The sequence below is a fragment of the Vigna umbellata genome, chromosome 2, assembly GCF_029865625.1.
Source record: "Vigna umbellata cultivar VRB3 chromosome 2, Vumbellata_1.0, whole genome shotgun sequence".
Lineage (NCBI taxonomy): Eukaryota > Viridiplantae > Streptophyta > Magnoliopsida > Fabales > Fabaceae > Vigna > Vigna umbellata.
Genome location: NC_142166.1, coordinates 46,069,390 through 46,082,751, shown reverse-complemented (window position 1 = coordinate 46,082,751; position 13,362 = coordinate 46,069,390). Strand labels below are relative to the sequence as shown.

General features: G+C 33.1%; 4 protein-coding genes across 4 annotated transcripts in view; 1 reads left to right on the top strand and 3 right to left on the bottom strand.

Annotated features, from left to right (window-relative positions):
• Window positions 1-438: 438 nt before the first annotated feature.
• On the bottom strand, window positions 439-2,943 carry LOC124825672 (DNAJ heat shock family protein). The gene is made up of 3 exons (XM_047298340.2): window positions 2,263-2,943; window positions 1,349-1,731; window positions 439-1,237 (listed from the first exon to the last, which is right to left on the bottom strand). Exons 1-3 carry the CDS (start codon window positions 2,425-2,427, stop codon window positions 799-801), a joined length of 987 nt encoding a protein of 328 aa, XP_047154296.1. The 5' UTR covers window positions 2,428-2,943; the 3' UTR covers window positions 439-798.
• Window positions 2,944-3,796: 853 nt separating this feature from the next.
• LOC124825673 (uncharacterized) lies at window positions 3,797-5,963 on the bottom strand. Its single transcript, XM_047298342.2, has 3 exons — window positions 5,867-5,963; window positions 4,775-5,576; window positions 3,797-4,052 (listed from the first exon to the last, which is right to left on the bottom strand). The coding sequence occupies exons 2-3, from the start codon at window positions 5,561-5,563 to the stop codon at window positions 3,945-3,947; spliced, it is 897 nt and encodes a 298-aa protein (XP_047154298.1). The 5' UTR covers window positions 5,564-5,576; window positions 5,867-5,963; the 3' UTR covers window positions 3,797-3,944.
• Window positions 5,964-8,011: 2,048 nt separating this feature from the next.
• On the top strand, window positions 8,012-11,762 carry PPD5 (PsbP domain protein (Mog1/PsbP/DUF1795-like photosystem II reaction center PsbP family protein)). Its single transcript, XM_047298343.2, has 11 exons — window positions 8,012-8,172; window positions 8,260-8,423; window positions 8,562-8,670; window positions 9,114-9,163; window positions 9,395-9,462; window positions 9,534-9,632; window positions 9,990-10,049; window positions 10,169-10,228; window positions 10,317-10,371; window positions 10,729-10,778; window positions 11,425-11,762. Exons 1-11 carry the CDS (start codon window positions 8,093-8,095, stop codon window positions 11,521-11,523), a joined length of 894 nt encoding a protein of 297 aa, XP_047154299.1. The 5' UTR covers window positions 8,012-8,092; the 3' UTR covers window positions 11,524-11,762.
• A 652-nt stretch (window positions 11,763-12,414) lies between these two features.
• LOC124825676 (protein TIC236, chloroplastic) overlaps window positions 12,415-13,362 on the bottom strand; it is a 34,793-nt gene continuing 33,845 nt past the window's right edge. The window contains exon 23 of the mRNA XM_088107095.1: window positions 12,415-12,914. Within this exon, the coding sequence (XP_087963221.1) occupies window positions 12,768-12,914 (147 nt within the window). The 3' untranslated portion in view covers window positions 12,415-12,767. The remainder of the gene's footprint in view (window positions 12,915-13,362) is intronic.

Genomic DNA, 13,362 nt, shown 5'->3' with positions numbered 1-13,362 from the left:
TGGCGCTTTCATTACTCTGACTGCTTCAACGAAAGTTGCAGACTATCGATTCGATCCCTGCTTGCTATAGCAATCATACAGGGTGATTCTGATTTCCCATTTGCATAATATAGAATATTCTCAAATGTAAATGAGAGAAAATTTAGGATCGTCTTTGAACGTGGTTTTGAACAGAATATAAACATGAACGTAGTCTGTGTATTACTTGTAGTTGCTACCTTTCTTGATCTTAGGGATATTTTCATAAATTTGACTTAATTTGAGTTATGGCATCTCTTACGTAAAATAATCACCCGAATTATACATGAATATACGTGTGCGTTTAAAAGTACAAGAGAAAAGGTATACTCGGGTTCTGAAGTAACGAAAGTGGTTCGCATATTCTTTCGTTGTCTAATTTTTTGTTACGATTCCGTATTGCTGTCTCAATAAACAACATTTTACTCTGTATAAAAGAATTATGATTTAGTATTAAGCATCTGAATCCACCATCACGTGGCATGATTCGTTCCAGAGATACCCAAATCTTAAGTTTCCACCGTTACGTGAAATTTAGAACCTATATTATATTTACATCTTCAGCAAAGAAGTACAGCAACGGAAGGACCCACTTAGAACACCCCTCCCCCTCCCCCAAAAAAAGTAAAAACGACGGACAACTATAACAAATGACGGAGAAAAACAGACAAATGGTAAGAAAACCAAGAGCTTTGTAGGCAAATATGAGAAACATTGAAGAACAGGTACGAAGATAAATAGATGACTACACTTCCAAATGGCCTCAATTCAAAAGAATGATCAACTTGTGAGTGCTCGCTTGAGTCCTGCTCGTTGCTCTGGGGTCAACTTTGTAGGAAAACTGACATCAAATTTGATCTTGAGATCACCCCTATGACCAGGCTCCTTTGTTATTGGCATCCCTTCTTTTGCAACATTCATCTCGTATCCAGGACTCACAATGTCAGTGACTTGAACATTTAAACTTCGTCCATCAAGCGTGTTGAGGTTTATTGTGGTTCCTCCAATGGCCTCCGCCAATGATACCCTTTTGTTCACAATAAGGTCATTCCCGTCTCTCTTGAACACATCATGAGGCTTCTCGTCAATCACAAACACAAGGTCTGCTGGCAGTTGATTTGGTTCTTGATTCCCTTTCTCAGGGAACGTAATCTTTGTCCCTTTCTTCCAACCCGGCTTCACATCAATGGTCAATATCTCTGTTTCCGGAACTGTCCATCTGCAATTTTTCATATTTATTTTATTCTTTCATCGCATGATTGTGTTGAGAAATCTATCAAACAATGGTTTTATTTTAAAATGTTAAGGAGAAGACATAATTTTAACATACCCGTTAGCATCCACGGTCTTCCTTGAGATCTTCATTTTCCTAGTAGAGCCAGTGTACAATTCCTCCAAAGAGCAAGGCAGTTTGGATTCCACAGGCAGTGGCTTCTTTAGCACATTCCCCCGTCCAGTACTATATGATCGAAAATTATTATCCTTTGCACTAAATCCACCAAATGTTGTAGTCCCTCCATCAGAGGGGAATCTCTTAGATTTCCCTGGCCCAGATGATCCAAATCCAAAAGGGCTACTTCCAAAGAATTCTGCAAAAATATCCTCTGCATTTCTGGGGTTGAACCCATTTGATGGTTCGTCCGGTGGCTTATCTTTCAACCCCTCCTCTCCATACTGATCATAAACCAACCTTCTCTGAGGGTCACTCAGCACCTGAATTCACCAAAGCCAGCCCCATTACATCTACAGTTTGAGGAAAAACATGCATCAAACTGATAAGGATTTACTTCTGGATTATATTCCAGCAACATACAAAAACAATGACATTTTTTTTTTCTTTTAGCGTGGATGTTGATAAAATAACTCCATCTCAAGTAATATTGATGAAAAAACTGACAATTGAGCGCCATAAAGCTCTCAATCTAATAGAAAACGTTCACTTTCATGAAATTTATGACCACACTTAGATGCAGAATCCACAAAAGAACAACCTGCAATGCCCCTAACTTTTGCTTTTCATCAATTTCATTTCTCTACAATTAGTATTTAAAATCACCAATTCGCCTTTCACAATCCTAATGACATTACTAGCATTTAAAAAAAAAAATGAAATAACGTGTGTTAATTTCTTTCTTTCTCTCTTTTTTCCTCCCTATTCTCACCAACCAAATTATTTCAGGAGTTGTTAAATTCTAATGGCTAAAAACTGACATTAAAAAGAACACAGCATGAAAGGTTTCTTGCCTCGTAAGCCTCTGAAATCTGTTTGAAATTGGCTTCAGCTTCCTGTTTGTTGTTGGGGTTCTTATCAGGGTGCCATTTCATGGCCAACTTTCTGTATGATTTCTTCACATCATCCTCAGTAGCATTTCTGTTAACCTTCAACACATCATAGTAATCCACACCCATGTTTTCTTTTTCCACAAAAAACTTGAATATCTCCCTATTATTGCAACAAATACCTTCAAATTAAGACTCTTTTCACAGACACCCGATTGCGATATACAACCCTTCGTCCACCAAAGTTTAAAACTTGCTTGGAGGGTTGATTGAATATGCGAGGTGACATGAAAAGAGAAGAAAAAGCTCGATCAAATCAAATGACAACAATTTAAAAAAAATCTAGAAATTGATGTGTCGGTTTGCGATTGCAAGGGAAATTTCGGATGCAGTTCCAAGGGTGGAGGTGCACGTGTATTCTTTCTTTTCTTTTCAACGAGCTGATTGAAATTAAACGGGGAATTCTAAATAAACCACGGCAAATAAACATTCAAATCTTTTAAACCATAAACATTTTTCTTAAATTCCAAATAAACCTCATTCATTTGAAAAGTTTTAGTGTAATTTAGTTAATGTTTCTTTGATGGTATGCTTTTTATTTACCAAAATTATATTTTCTGAAATATTATATATCTAAGGATGCTAACTGATATACATATATATCTAGTGGTAGAAACATTTTACAAGCAATAAACAAACATCAAAGAAATATTCCCAATTTATAAAAGAAAAATTAACATGAAACAAAAGTCCCAGAATAAATAATTTTTATATTATTTCTTGCATAAAAAATCCCATAATTAGTTGCATCCCAATATAATTTTGCTAAAGAATATATTTAACAACTGATACCACCTTCTCCAACTAGAATTTAAACACCTTCATTACAGAAAAAGAAGAAAAACTCTTATTTTAATCCCAACCGTATTAAGTTTAATTAAAAAACAAGTTAGTAAAATATTAAGCAAAAAGATAAATAAAATTAAATGTCTTCAAAATATAAAAACTATGAAATGCACACGAAAACAAAATTCTAATATAAAATTACATTTATACGCCCTCACCCCCAAAAAATTATTGACAAAATATAAAAGGAAAATTCAAATTCCCATGGAAAGAGCACAATGAAAAATCCCATGAAAAGACGAGTTCATATTTAGTGTCAAAATTTACCTCTTGAGGAAGATGGAAATAAAATGCAAAAGTAGAAGAATTAGTAAGAAAATGTTGAAAAAATGACACTATTCTTATTTTAACCCCCAATCAACACCATGATATATTTTCAAAAAGTAATCTAGATTAAGTTTGTAAAAGTCTAACAAACAAACATTTTTAGATAGTAATTGAACATTTGACTTAAAGGGTATTTTTCAGATGTCCATATAAGAGATGATTTAAAAAAAAATCAAGAATTGAGTGAGGTGAATTGCATTGCAACTTCGTGACTTTTATTATACTATCTTCAATGCGAGACATCAAAATTATTTCACAAAGAAAAGTGCAAAATTTAACACTTTCGCTACCAAAAGCAAAATAATATTCAACCAGCTCAGAAGTAAACAAACAAAAAAAATGTGCTGTCAAAGATAAACTTTCCTACATTTACACTTGCTGATTGCTTTATTGAGATTTGGCGAAGCACTGGCTTATTTTTCAGGTTGCTTCTCTTTTGGTGAAGTAGAATCATCATCTGCTGGCACAGGTTTTGAAGGATCATCGATATCCGGTATTTCAGAAGGCCCCAAGTCATCACTCTGTAAGGTGAAAAGATGTAATTAATGGACAGAAATTACAACATAAAGTAGAACATATATTACATTGAGAAGTGACTTTGACTAATTAAGTTAACCAATATGGTGATAATTCTGGCAATTAATTGTACTGGGAAACAGATTACTGCAACACATATAGGTGAGAGAAGTTTTAACGAATGTTCTTAACATTTTAGTTCCCTTGATCATCTGAATGTATTGCACAGAACACAACAAGTTTTCCGTTGCGTCAAGTTATAAGCATTGCCATGCATGCAAACACAATAAATCATACAGAAAGTTAAAGTAGTGTACAAAAGTACCCAAGATCACAAAAAGAGGATACAGAATTAGGCATTTGCACAGAAAGATATCTCCAATGAAAACAGAAAGAAATTTGAAAAATCAAATCACAAGGTGAGTTTTAATAACAATTTTTGTGTCAATGCAGTGGAAACTGAATGTGAAAACCTTCACGCAGAAATTAAAAATATTCAAAAATAAAGGGGGATGGGATTGTGTAGTATCAGTTAATTGTAATTTTTGTGAACAAGTATTTCCACCCAGAAATAATCTCACATATAAACTTCCACTCAGCATCATACCGTAACCAATTATTCATGCAACATATAATATACACAACACAGATAAAAAGAATGCATAAAGCCACAAAACTTCGAGACGACGAAGTCTGAACAAAATAATGAAATATAAAAAAAAAATACCTCAAGCAGGCTGAGCATGTCCAAGGTATCTCCCAGATCACCACCGTTGACAAGGTATACATCTGTAAGGGATTGTTGAGAAATATCAGGAAATGACTTCTTTAGATATCGAATATCCATTTCAGCTTCTGCCTCAAGCCACTCTGCCATTTGTGAAGAAACCCAAGCTTGTCGGTCGAGCTCCTCTTGACGCAAAGACTCGGTAAGTTTTCTGACACGAGTTTGAATAAGGGTCTCAACCAACGGAATGTTTAGCTTTTTCTTGATATCTTTTTTTTCGAGCTTCTTGGAAGAACTCTTTTTCTGTTTCTTGGAATATTTTTTTTCGGGGTTCTTGGAATTATTTTCTTCGTGATCCTTGGAATCCTCTTCTTTGTGGTTCTTGAAGTCTTTCTCTACGAGGTTCTTGGAATCTTTCTCTTCATGGTTCTTGGAATCTTCTTCGCGAGTCTTGGGATTTTCCTCCTCGTTATTGTTGGAACCTTCTTCAACTTGATTCTTAGGACCTTCTTCTTCATAATTCTCTGAACTTTCTTCTACTTCTTTCTTAGAACCTTCTTCTTCGTGATCCTTGGAATCTTCTTCTACGTGACTTTTGGAACCTTCTTCGCGAGTCTTGGAGTCTTTCCCAACGTGTTTCCTGGAACCTTCTTCTTCGTGATTCATGGAACCTTCTTTTTCGTGATTACCGGAACCTTCTTTGTGATTCTTGGAATCTAGTTCGTCTTCAGTCCCGGAGACTGGAACACATGAGAGTGTAGGTGGATTCAAATTAGGCTTTCCTGGCATTGTGGACTTGATTCTAGGAGCCCCATTTGCACAAAAACAAGGAAATTCAGGCAACAAAGTTAGTAAATTCAGTCGTTACCGACGGAACCCTGAATGAACTTTAAGTTACAATGTTCTTTCACAACAAGAAACCAAAAAGATTGAAAATTTCATAACACACCCATTCCCAAAACCCCCAATAAAGTTATTTTTTTTTCCTTTTTCCAAGGCAATGCATGTAAAAGACGGATTCGTGAAAAAAAAATTTAGCTTCGACGTGAAAGACGAAAAAGAAATTGGAAATGAAAGGGAAGAAGATCAAACCAGTTGAACGCGAAACTCTGAAAGAGATTGGGGAATGAAATGAAGTGTAAAGAAATTTGGGAGAAGGAAAGGGTTTTAAAGGACTTTGTGTTGGCGGCAATCCATCCGTGGAAACGCGTATTTAATTAAAATTAAAATTAGCTAAAATGAATATAATTGTGGTGAGTGAAATAAAAAACTTATTTTCACAACATTTATTTATAAACCGCCATTTATAAGCAAAATTGACTATTTTCAAGTTAGTTAAAAATAATACTAATAAAATTCATTTAATATAATAAAAATATACTTTTTAAATTATTTTAAATCATATCGATTGGGGTGATACTTATGTTTATATATAAAGGAAATTTTGTAAAATTAGCATGAATTAACATGGAAATGGTTTGTTTATGTTAGTTCGCTAAATATACATTTTTCTTATAATGGATAAGGAATCATAAAGATAATTCTAAAAATATTTCTGTCCTGTTATTTTCTAGATTAGTATGTGTTTGTTTTAACATTGTATAATTTTCAATCTAATTGAAAATCAGTCATGGAAAATTTTGACTAACATAAGGCTTTGTTCTTTTGAGTGTATTTGGGGGAGATTATTTCGGAAAGATGATTTGAATGGATTTGAGGATAAATTTTTAGTTGTTTTTTTGAGTGGATTTGTGGGTAAATGAGAGTGAATTTTGAAGTAAAATTTGCGAGAATTAGTGTAGGATTTGATTGATGTGATAGATTTTAAAAATTAGTTTAATTGATAGAAATTAAAGATTACCAAAATGCCCCTAGTCATGCAGTTGTAACCGGTTACACCACTCTTGTAACTGATTACTCCTCTATTCACCGGTTACACCATTCTTGTAACCGATTACTCCTCTACTTTATATTTGTTCATGCAGCTGTAACCGTTTACACCACTCTTGTAACCGATTACTCCTCTACTTTATATTTGTTCATGCAGTTGTAACCGGTTACAATACTTTTGTAACCGATTACGGCTTCTCCAGATCAACTGTGGATGTGTTAAACTGTAATAAAATTATTAGAACAGAGGCAATTCAGACTATTTAATCATCATCCCTCCAAATCTCTTCAGATGTGCGGGTGAATGAACAGTGGATGAATCTCGTAAATCACTTCATTTCCATCCGAGCTAATCAACTAAAGCGAACACAAAATTTTTTTTATTCATCGCTAGCAAATTGACCCAAACAGTGCCATCCGCGGAAGCGAACACAACTTCTGAATGAAGCTTCGAATGAAAAACAAACTATTTATAATTATTTTTATTAAAAAATATATGGTAGTACTAGTGACACAAATGATTTTTGGTGAACGAGTGACAAGTTCTTTATATATATATATATATATATATATATATATATATATATATATATATATTTTAAATCATAAAAAAAATTCGCTTACAGAAATAAAGAGATTACAAACAAGATTTCACTATTACTTATATTGTTACAATGTTTTGCTTACCAAGTTGTTTCATCAAAATTATATCATTAAACTTCCAAACTGTTTAATAGTCACAGTAATAACATAATAAAATTATTACATTACTGTTAAAATATTTAGGTTTAATAGGTTCGGAGGTCCCTATATTTGTGGGTTCGTTTCAATTGGGTCCTCCAATTTTGAAAGTGATCAATTTGGTCCCTAATTTAACAAAATTGAGTCAATAATACCCTTTCCGTTAAATGCAATGGACGGCATTAACGTTTTAAACATGTGGTATGTTGAAGCATCCTTCAAATAAAACTATGCAACCTGCAAATAAAAGGATGCCTCAACATGCTACATGTTTAAAAAGTTAACGCCGTCCATTACATTTAACGGAAAGGGTATTATTGACTCAATTTTGTTAAATTAGGGACCAAATTGATCACTTTCAAAATTGGAGGACCCAATTGAAACGAACCCACAAATATAAGGACCTCCGAACCTATTAAACCAAATATTTATGGCAAAAGCATTTGTATCCAAACGTTGATATAAAGTTAAACAATGAAAAAATAATAATTTAAATTGATTTTTATCACTATTTTAAAAAAAAATGCAAACTAAATTAAATAATAGTATCTGATAAATATTACTGTGAACTATTTCCCCGTGTGTTGCTAAGAACATGTCAGAAGAAAAAAGTTGTAATAAAAGGGAAGTGTTGAAAGTGAGATAATGTTACAGTGTGGTGGTGGATGACACAACTGAGAGCTACCAATGGTTTTACCTTCTTCTTCTCTCTCCCTTTCCTTCTTCTTGCCCACTTCTACACTTCTTCCTAATAACCTTATCTTCAGGTTCTTCTGCATAACCCTTTTCAATAATTTTAGTTTATGTTCATATTTGCTCTCTTTTTTCTAAACCCATTTGCTTTTGTTAATCAGAAACAACAACAGGGCTATCTTTAACCCACACAATTTCCCATTATCAAAGGAAAGACTACGTTTTTCATGTTGTGCTCTAAAACCCACTTCGCAAAACAGGGTTTTTAGAAGGGATTTGGTGTTGTTAGGCTTGACTTCGGTTTCTCTAAGATGGCCACTTTCAGGTACCTCTCTTGCATTCTCTCTGAGAATTTTCTGCTTGATGAGATTATGAGAACTAGTGTGATTTCATTTGACATGTGTTTTATTATGTGATGCAACTGAGTCACATTTGCTTTATCATTGTTCTTTATGTCTTGCAGTGGCTCTTGCTGAAGAAGAGCCCACAATGGCTTCGTTTTTAGATGAAATAAACGCCTATTCTTATCTGTACCCTGTTGAGTCGCCTTCCAACAATATTTCCCTCAAATGGTATGCCAAGTAAATGCATGTTATGAGAATGCTAGCAACACTCTTTTCAACATACTACTATTCACTACAATTTATTAGAATTAGAAATCACAAAAAAATGCGAGTCTTACATATTATTTAGGGAATCTTACGATTTTATACTTTTCTGTAGAAGTGTGTTAGAAGTTGTGTTAGAAAATATGTTACAAGCACTTCTCATATTTTATATATATCTTTATTTATAGTAAGCAAAATGATAAGGGTAGTTTCAACTTCCAACTTTATCTAATGTTTTTTACTACATTTAATAATGTCAGTAAGACATTAATTTGTTCAGTGAACTTGATCCGATAGAACTTAGTGCTAGTGCATCTAAGATTCCTATATTTGGCTTACATCTCCACTAGTTGTCTGGAATTTTTCCTTAATCATTATATAAGCTAACTCTTTCCATATATTTAAAGGGTAGAATCCCGAAAGCCAGAGCGATATTCATCAGCTGCACCACTTTCTCGTAAGTTTCTCTTTTCCTTTGCTAGGCAAAAATCTCTCATCAAATAATTCAGGATAGAGGTCATGTTTCATTGTGAGCTTGTTACAAAACAACTGCCACCAGCTCTGTGATTAAAGTGTTTGAATGGTAGAAATTTTCACTAGTGAATATTGATCTTGTGCATAAAGATACTGGATGCTTGCTTCATAATTTTCCTTTTATGGATAAAAATTTCTGTGTAATTTCATGTAGCTGATGCACGCCTGCGCATTGTGTCCGAGCGTGTAGACTTTATTGATAATGTCATCATTTCTGTCACGGTATTCTCTCAACCTAATACTTGTTTGAAGGAGTTTTAGTTATCTATTCATGTTTTTTATACTAAATTCAGATAGGTCCACCAAATGCAAGCTATATAAAATCAAAGGATAAGAGTACATGGACTGCAAAAGATGTTGCTGATTCAGTGTTAGCTGACAGATCTTCACTGGTAACTGGCCACTCCTTTGTTAATAAAGGCTTTTGTGTTAACACTATTCTTATTAGAAACAAAAAATTGTAATCTTCTTGAATAATTTCAAACCACAAGATGCCACTACTAATGTTCTGAGTATTGATTAAAATTCAGAGATTTATCATTCACCAGTTAATAGGGATTATCCCTACCTGGAAGTCAGGGAGTTGTATATGGTCATAAATGTTGGATGGTATGTAAAACACTTTGTTATAAATTAAATTAATCTTCTCTGTTTTGAGGATTTTCACTGACTACAAACGAGAAATGGTGCTCCAAGATGTTAAAATACAGTTTACCTCTGCTGCATATTCTGATAACAAGATTTTGCAGCGAGTTACGTCAACTCAGCGTTTAGAAGAGAGTTCGGTTCTCAATACCCATTCTAGTGAAGTAAGCGTCATAAAACAATCTTTATTTCTTTGTTTCCAATATTTGATCTCTCTCTCTCCCTATATATATATATATTAGGTTGAAGTTTATGCATAGTGAGCTTATTTGCTTCTCCTCAGATTGATGGTGAGAAGTACTGGTATTATGAATACCTTGTTCGTAAAGCACCTTTGAGACTAGTAAGTACTGCCTTTTGATAGAAGTTTTTTTTCATGGAAAGATGTGGTATGTGTAATGACTTTTGATTTATAAACCCTGCTTGTACAGACTGATGAATCAAACACTTACCGGCATTATCTTGCTTCAACAGCTGAAAGAGATGGTATATCTTCTATTTTATTTCATTGGTATAGATTATTTCTAACTTGGTGTATCTAATATGAGACTGTCCTCTGTATATTCATACAAAGTGCTTCGAAGCTACTTTTTAAATGATTTTGTTCTATTTTCTATTTCTCATTCAATTAGAGCCACACTTGTTTCGGCTTACCATGGAGGCTTAAAACAAAACAAGATAAAATGAAATATCTCTTTATTATATTTTTATGGGATTACCAATTAGCTAATTCACATGCCGTTGTTTTTCTTTGTTCTCTTTTTAAGGTTTTCAAGTTATATCTTTCTTTTGGTGTTGCATTTCAAAACTTCTCTTCTTTTTCTACTAAGCACTTGCTTGCAGGTTATTTGTACTCTATCAGTGCTTCAACCATCAGCCCACGGTGGGAAAAGGTACTCTCTCTCTCTCTTACTCTCTTTTGTTGTCTTGGTGTATGTTTATGTTCATTGATTCAAATGATATATGAGAACCTGTAGAAGCAGTATAAAAACAGAATTAGATTCAACATTTTATAAAAGCAGTATAAAATGAACTTTTCTTGCACTGCCTCAGTCAAATGATCAAGCATGTCTAATTCTTTAAGTTGACAATGGTCTGACTGAGAACATGTCAGACTTTTTCCTTTTCATCCATCAAAGGTGATTATACAACCTGAGAATTAATGTCAAGGTTTTCTTTTTAGAAAAAAAGAAACAGTATGTTTAAAAGAGGTAAAAAGAATGCAAATGGTTTGATTTTACCTAAATGCATGCATATGAAATCTTCTGTTCCATAATTTTCTGGTAGTAATTAAACTTAAAGTTCCTTTTTTATTAGCTTTCACCTTTTGAAGACCAGTCTCTGATTTCTAATTTACCAGAGGAATTCTTAAAGAGATCAGAACCAAGTTGTGATTTGGGCAAGAAGTTTGATACATGTTACTTTTATGACTCATTTTATTTGTGGAGTAGTTTATTCAAAATGGCCCAAAGTATTACTACAATTCTTAAAGCAATTTATCTTTTGTGTAGCTCTAACCATAGAATATATTTAATGCAGCTGGGGCCTTTCCTTGAAAAGGCAGTGGGTTCATTTCGTCTCCTTAGTCCAACGGAAAATTATGTTCCTCCCTACAAAGATCCCTGGAGATTTTGGTGAAAACTCCTTTTATTTTATCGTATTCATGTGATTTTTTAGGCATGAAAATTATGTTTCATTTAATTGTTGGTCCAAAAAGGCAAATTGAAATAGATTCTCTGAAAGAGATGAGCAGAACATGAGGCCTTCTATTTCTGTTTTTTCTATTCTTTTTTATCATTCCTAAATGTACTTTAACATCGTTTATTTAGCAATCCCATTTAGATAATAAAACAGAGGTTTTAAAATCTTAATTTTAACTGATTGTGTTACTATATATATATATATTCTGTAAACTGTTGTAATATTATGTGAACTTTTTAGGGAAAAGCAATTGTCTTATCATTTAATCCGTCTCAATTTCATATTTAGCACTTTTTAGGTTAATTGTTATTCACCTAAAATATCAACAAGACTTTTCATAAGTAATGTTTCGTAATACTAAGTCGTAATAAAAGTTCTGAAATTTACTAGTATAAAAAGAAGGAATCGGTTATATTTTGTATTCTTCGCCTGTTTGGTAGTTTAGAATTTATAATAAATTGAAACAATAAAAGTAAAGGAATGATTGAAACTAAAGATAAATAATCAGAATTAATTAGTTTCAATTTAACCCGAACAATTAATTGTTAAACTAATGAAATTTAAAAAAAAAAATACTTTCCAAATATCTTTGACATGCTTGAGTACCATTAGTCCACAATCCAAGGACCTACACATTTGAGGATTCAGGAGAAACTACAATTTTTTACATGCCTAAAATAGTTGGGCAGAAAAAATCGAATTTAGACTTATCAATTGGATAACTTTTTTTTTTTACTTGAAAAAAAGTTATAATTATTAGTCTCTTAAGATTTTGTCAAAAAAATTAAATGTGAAAACAATTGTTTTTTTTTTTTATAATTTTCTTCATGAAAAATGTTACACTTGCCTCGAATCTCTGAAATGGTACGATGGTTTTTTACTCGTGAGGTTGAAAGAAACAACCTCTTACACTGCATTCCTCATTCTAATTGTCTATGCCTTTCTTCATCAATTGAATTTCTTTACAAAAAGAAACTAAGGTGGGACATACTATTACTTAAATTAGCAGCTACCCTTTAACAAGCTCAACCTTAGCAAAATACTTCTACAAATACAAAGTACCCTCAAAAGTCCCAACCTATGAACATAACATATGAGGTAAATTTGATATTGGAATGTATTTAAGCTGCTGCATTTGCCAAGGTAGAGACTAATTTTCCCAAGGAAGGTGCAGATGTTAGTTAGTCCTGGGATGTAGCAGTATATTCAAAAAGAATGCATTTGGATGAGCCATGCTTTAGACACAGATGCAAGCGACTTGTTAGTTGATAGGTCAAGGTCCATTCCATTGCCATCTGTGAGTCCTTCATTTGCCTAACGATTCTGGCCTGCAAGAAGACAAACAATCGGTTTAGATAATAACAAGCTTTTACTAGTGAAGTGTGCGATTAGAGTCTGTAGTTCCAACATTGAAAGAATTTAGCAAATAATGGATGATTCTACGTGTGATGTAAGAAGAACCAGAGATATGATAACCAAAGAAGTACTGAATTCAGGGAATATCATGCAATAGAGTCAATAATAATAATCCTATACCATTAGACGTGAGAAAATAATGCATGCATTGACCATGTAAAGATATTTTATATCTAATTATAAATGGTCTTGTTTGGTGAGTTTGTTAACTTTCACAATAATTACCTTAAAAGCCATACCTATTGTCAGAATATGTGAATTATTGTGCAATTAATATAGCAATTATGTGTAATCCTGCAATTATGTCTAATCCCTAAAATTAAGAGATTAGGATTAGTAATTATTGGGCAGATTTCCTTT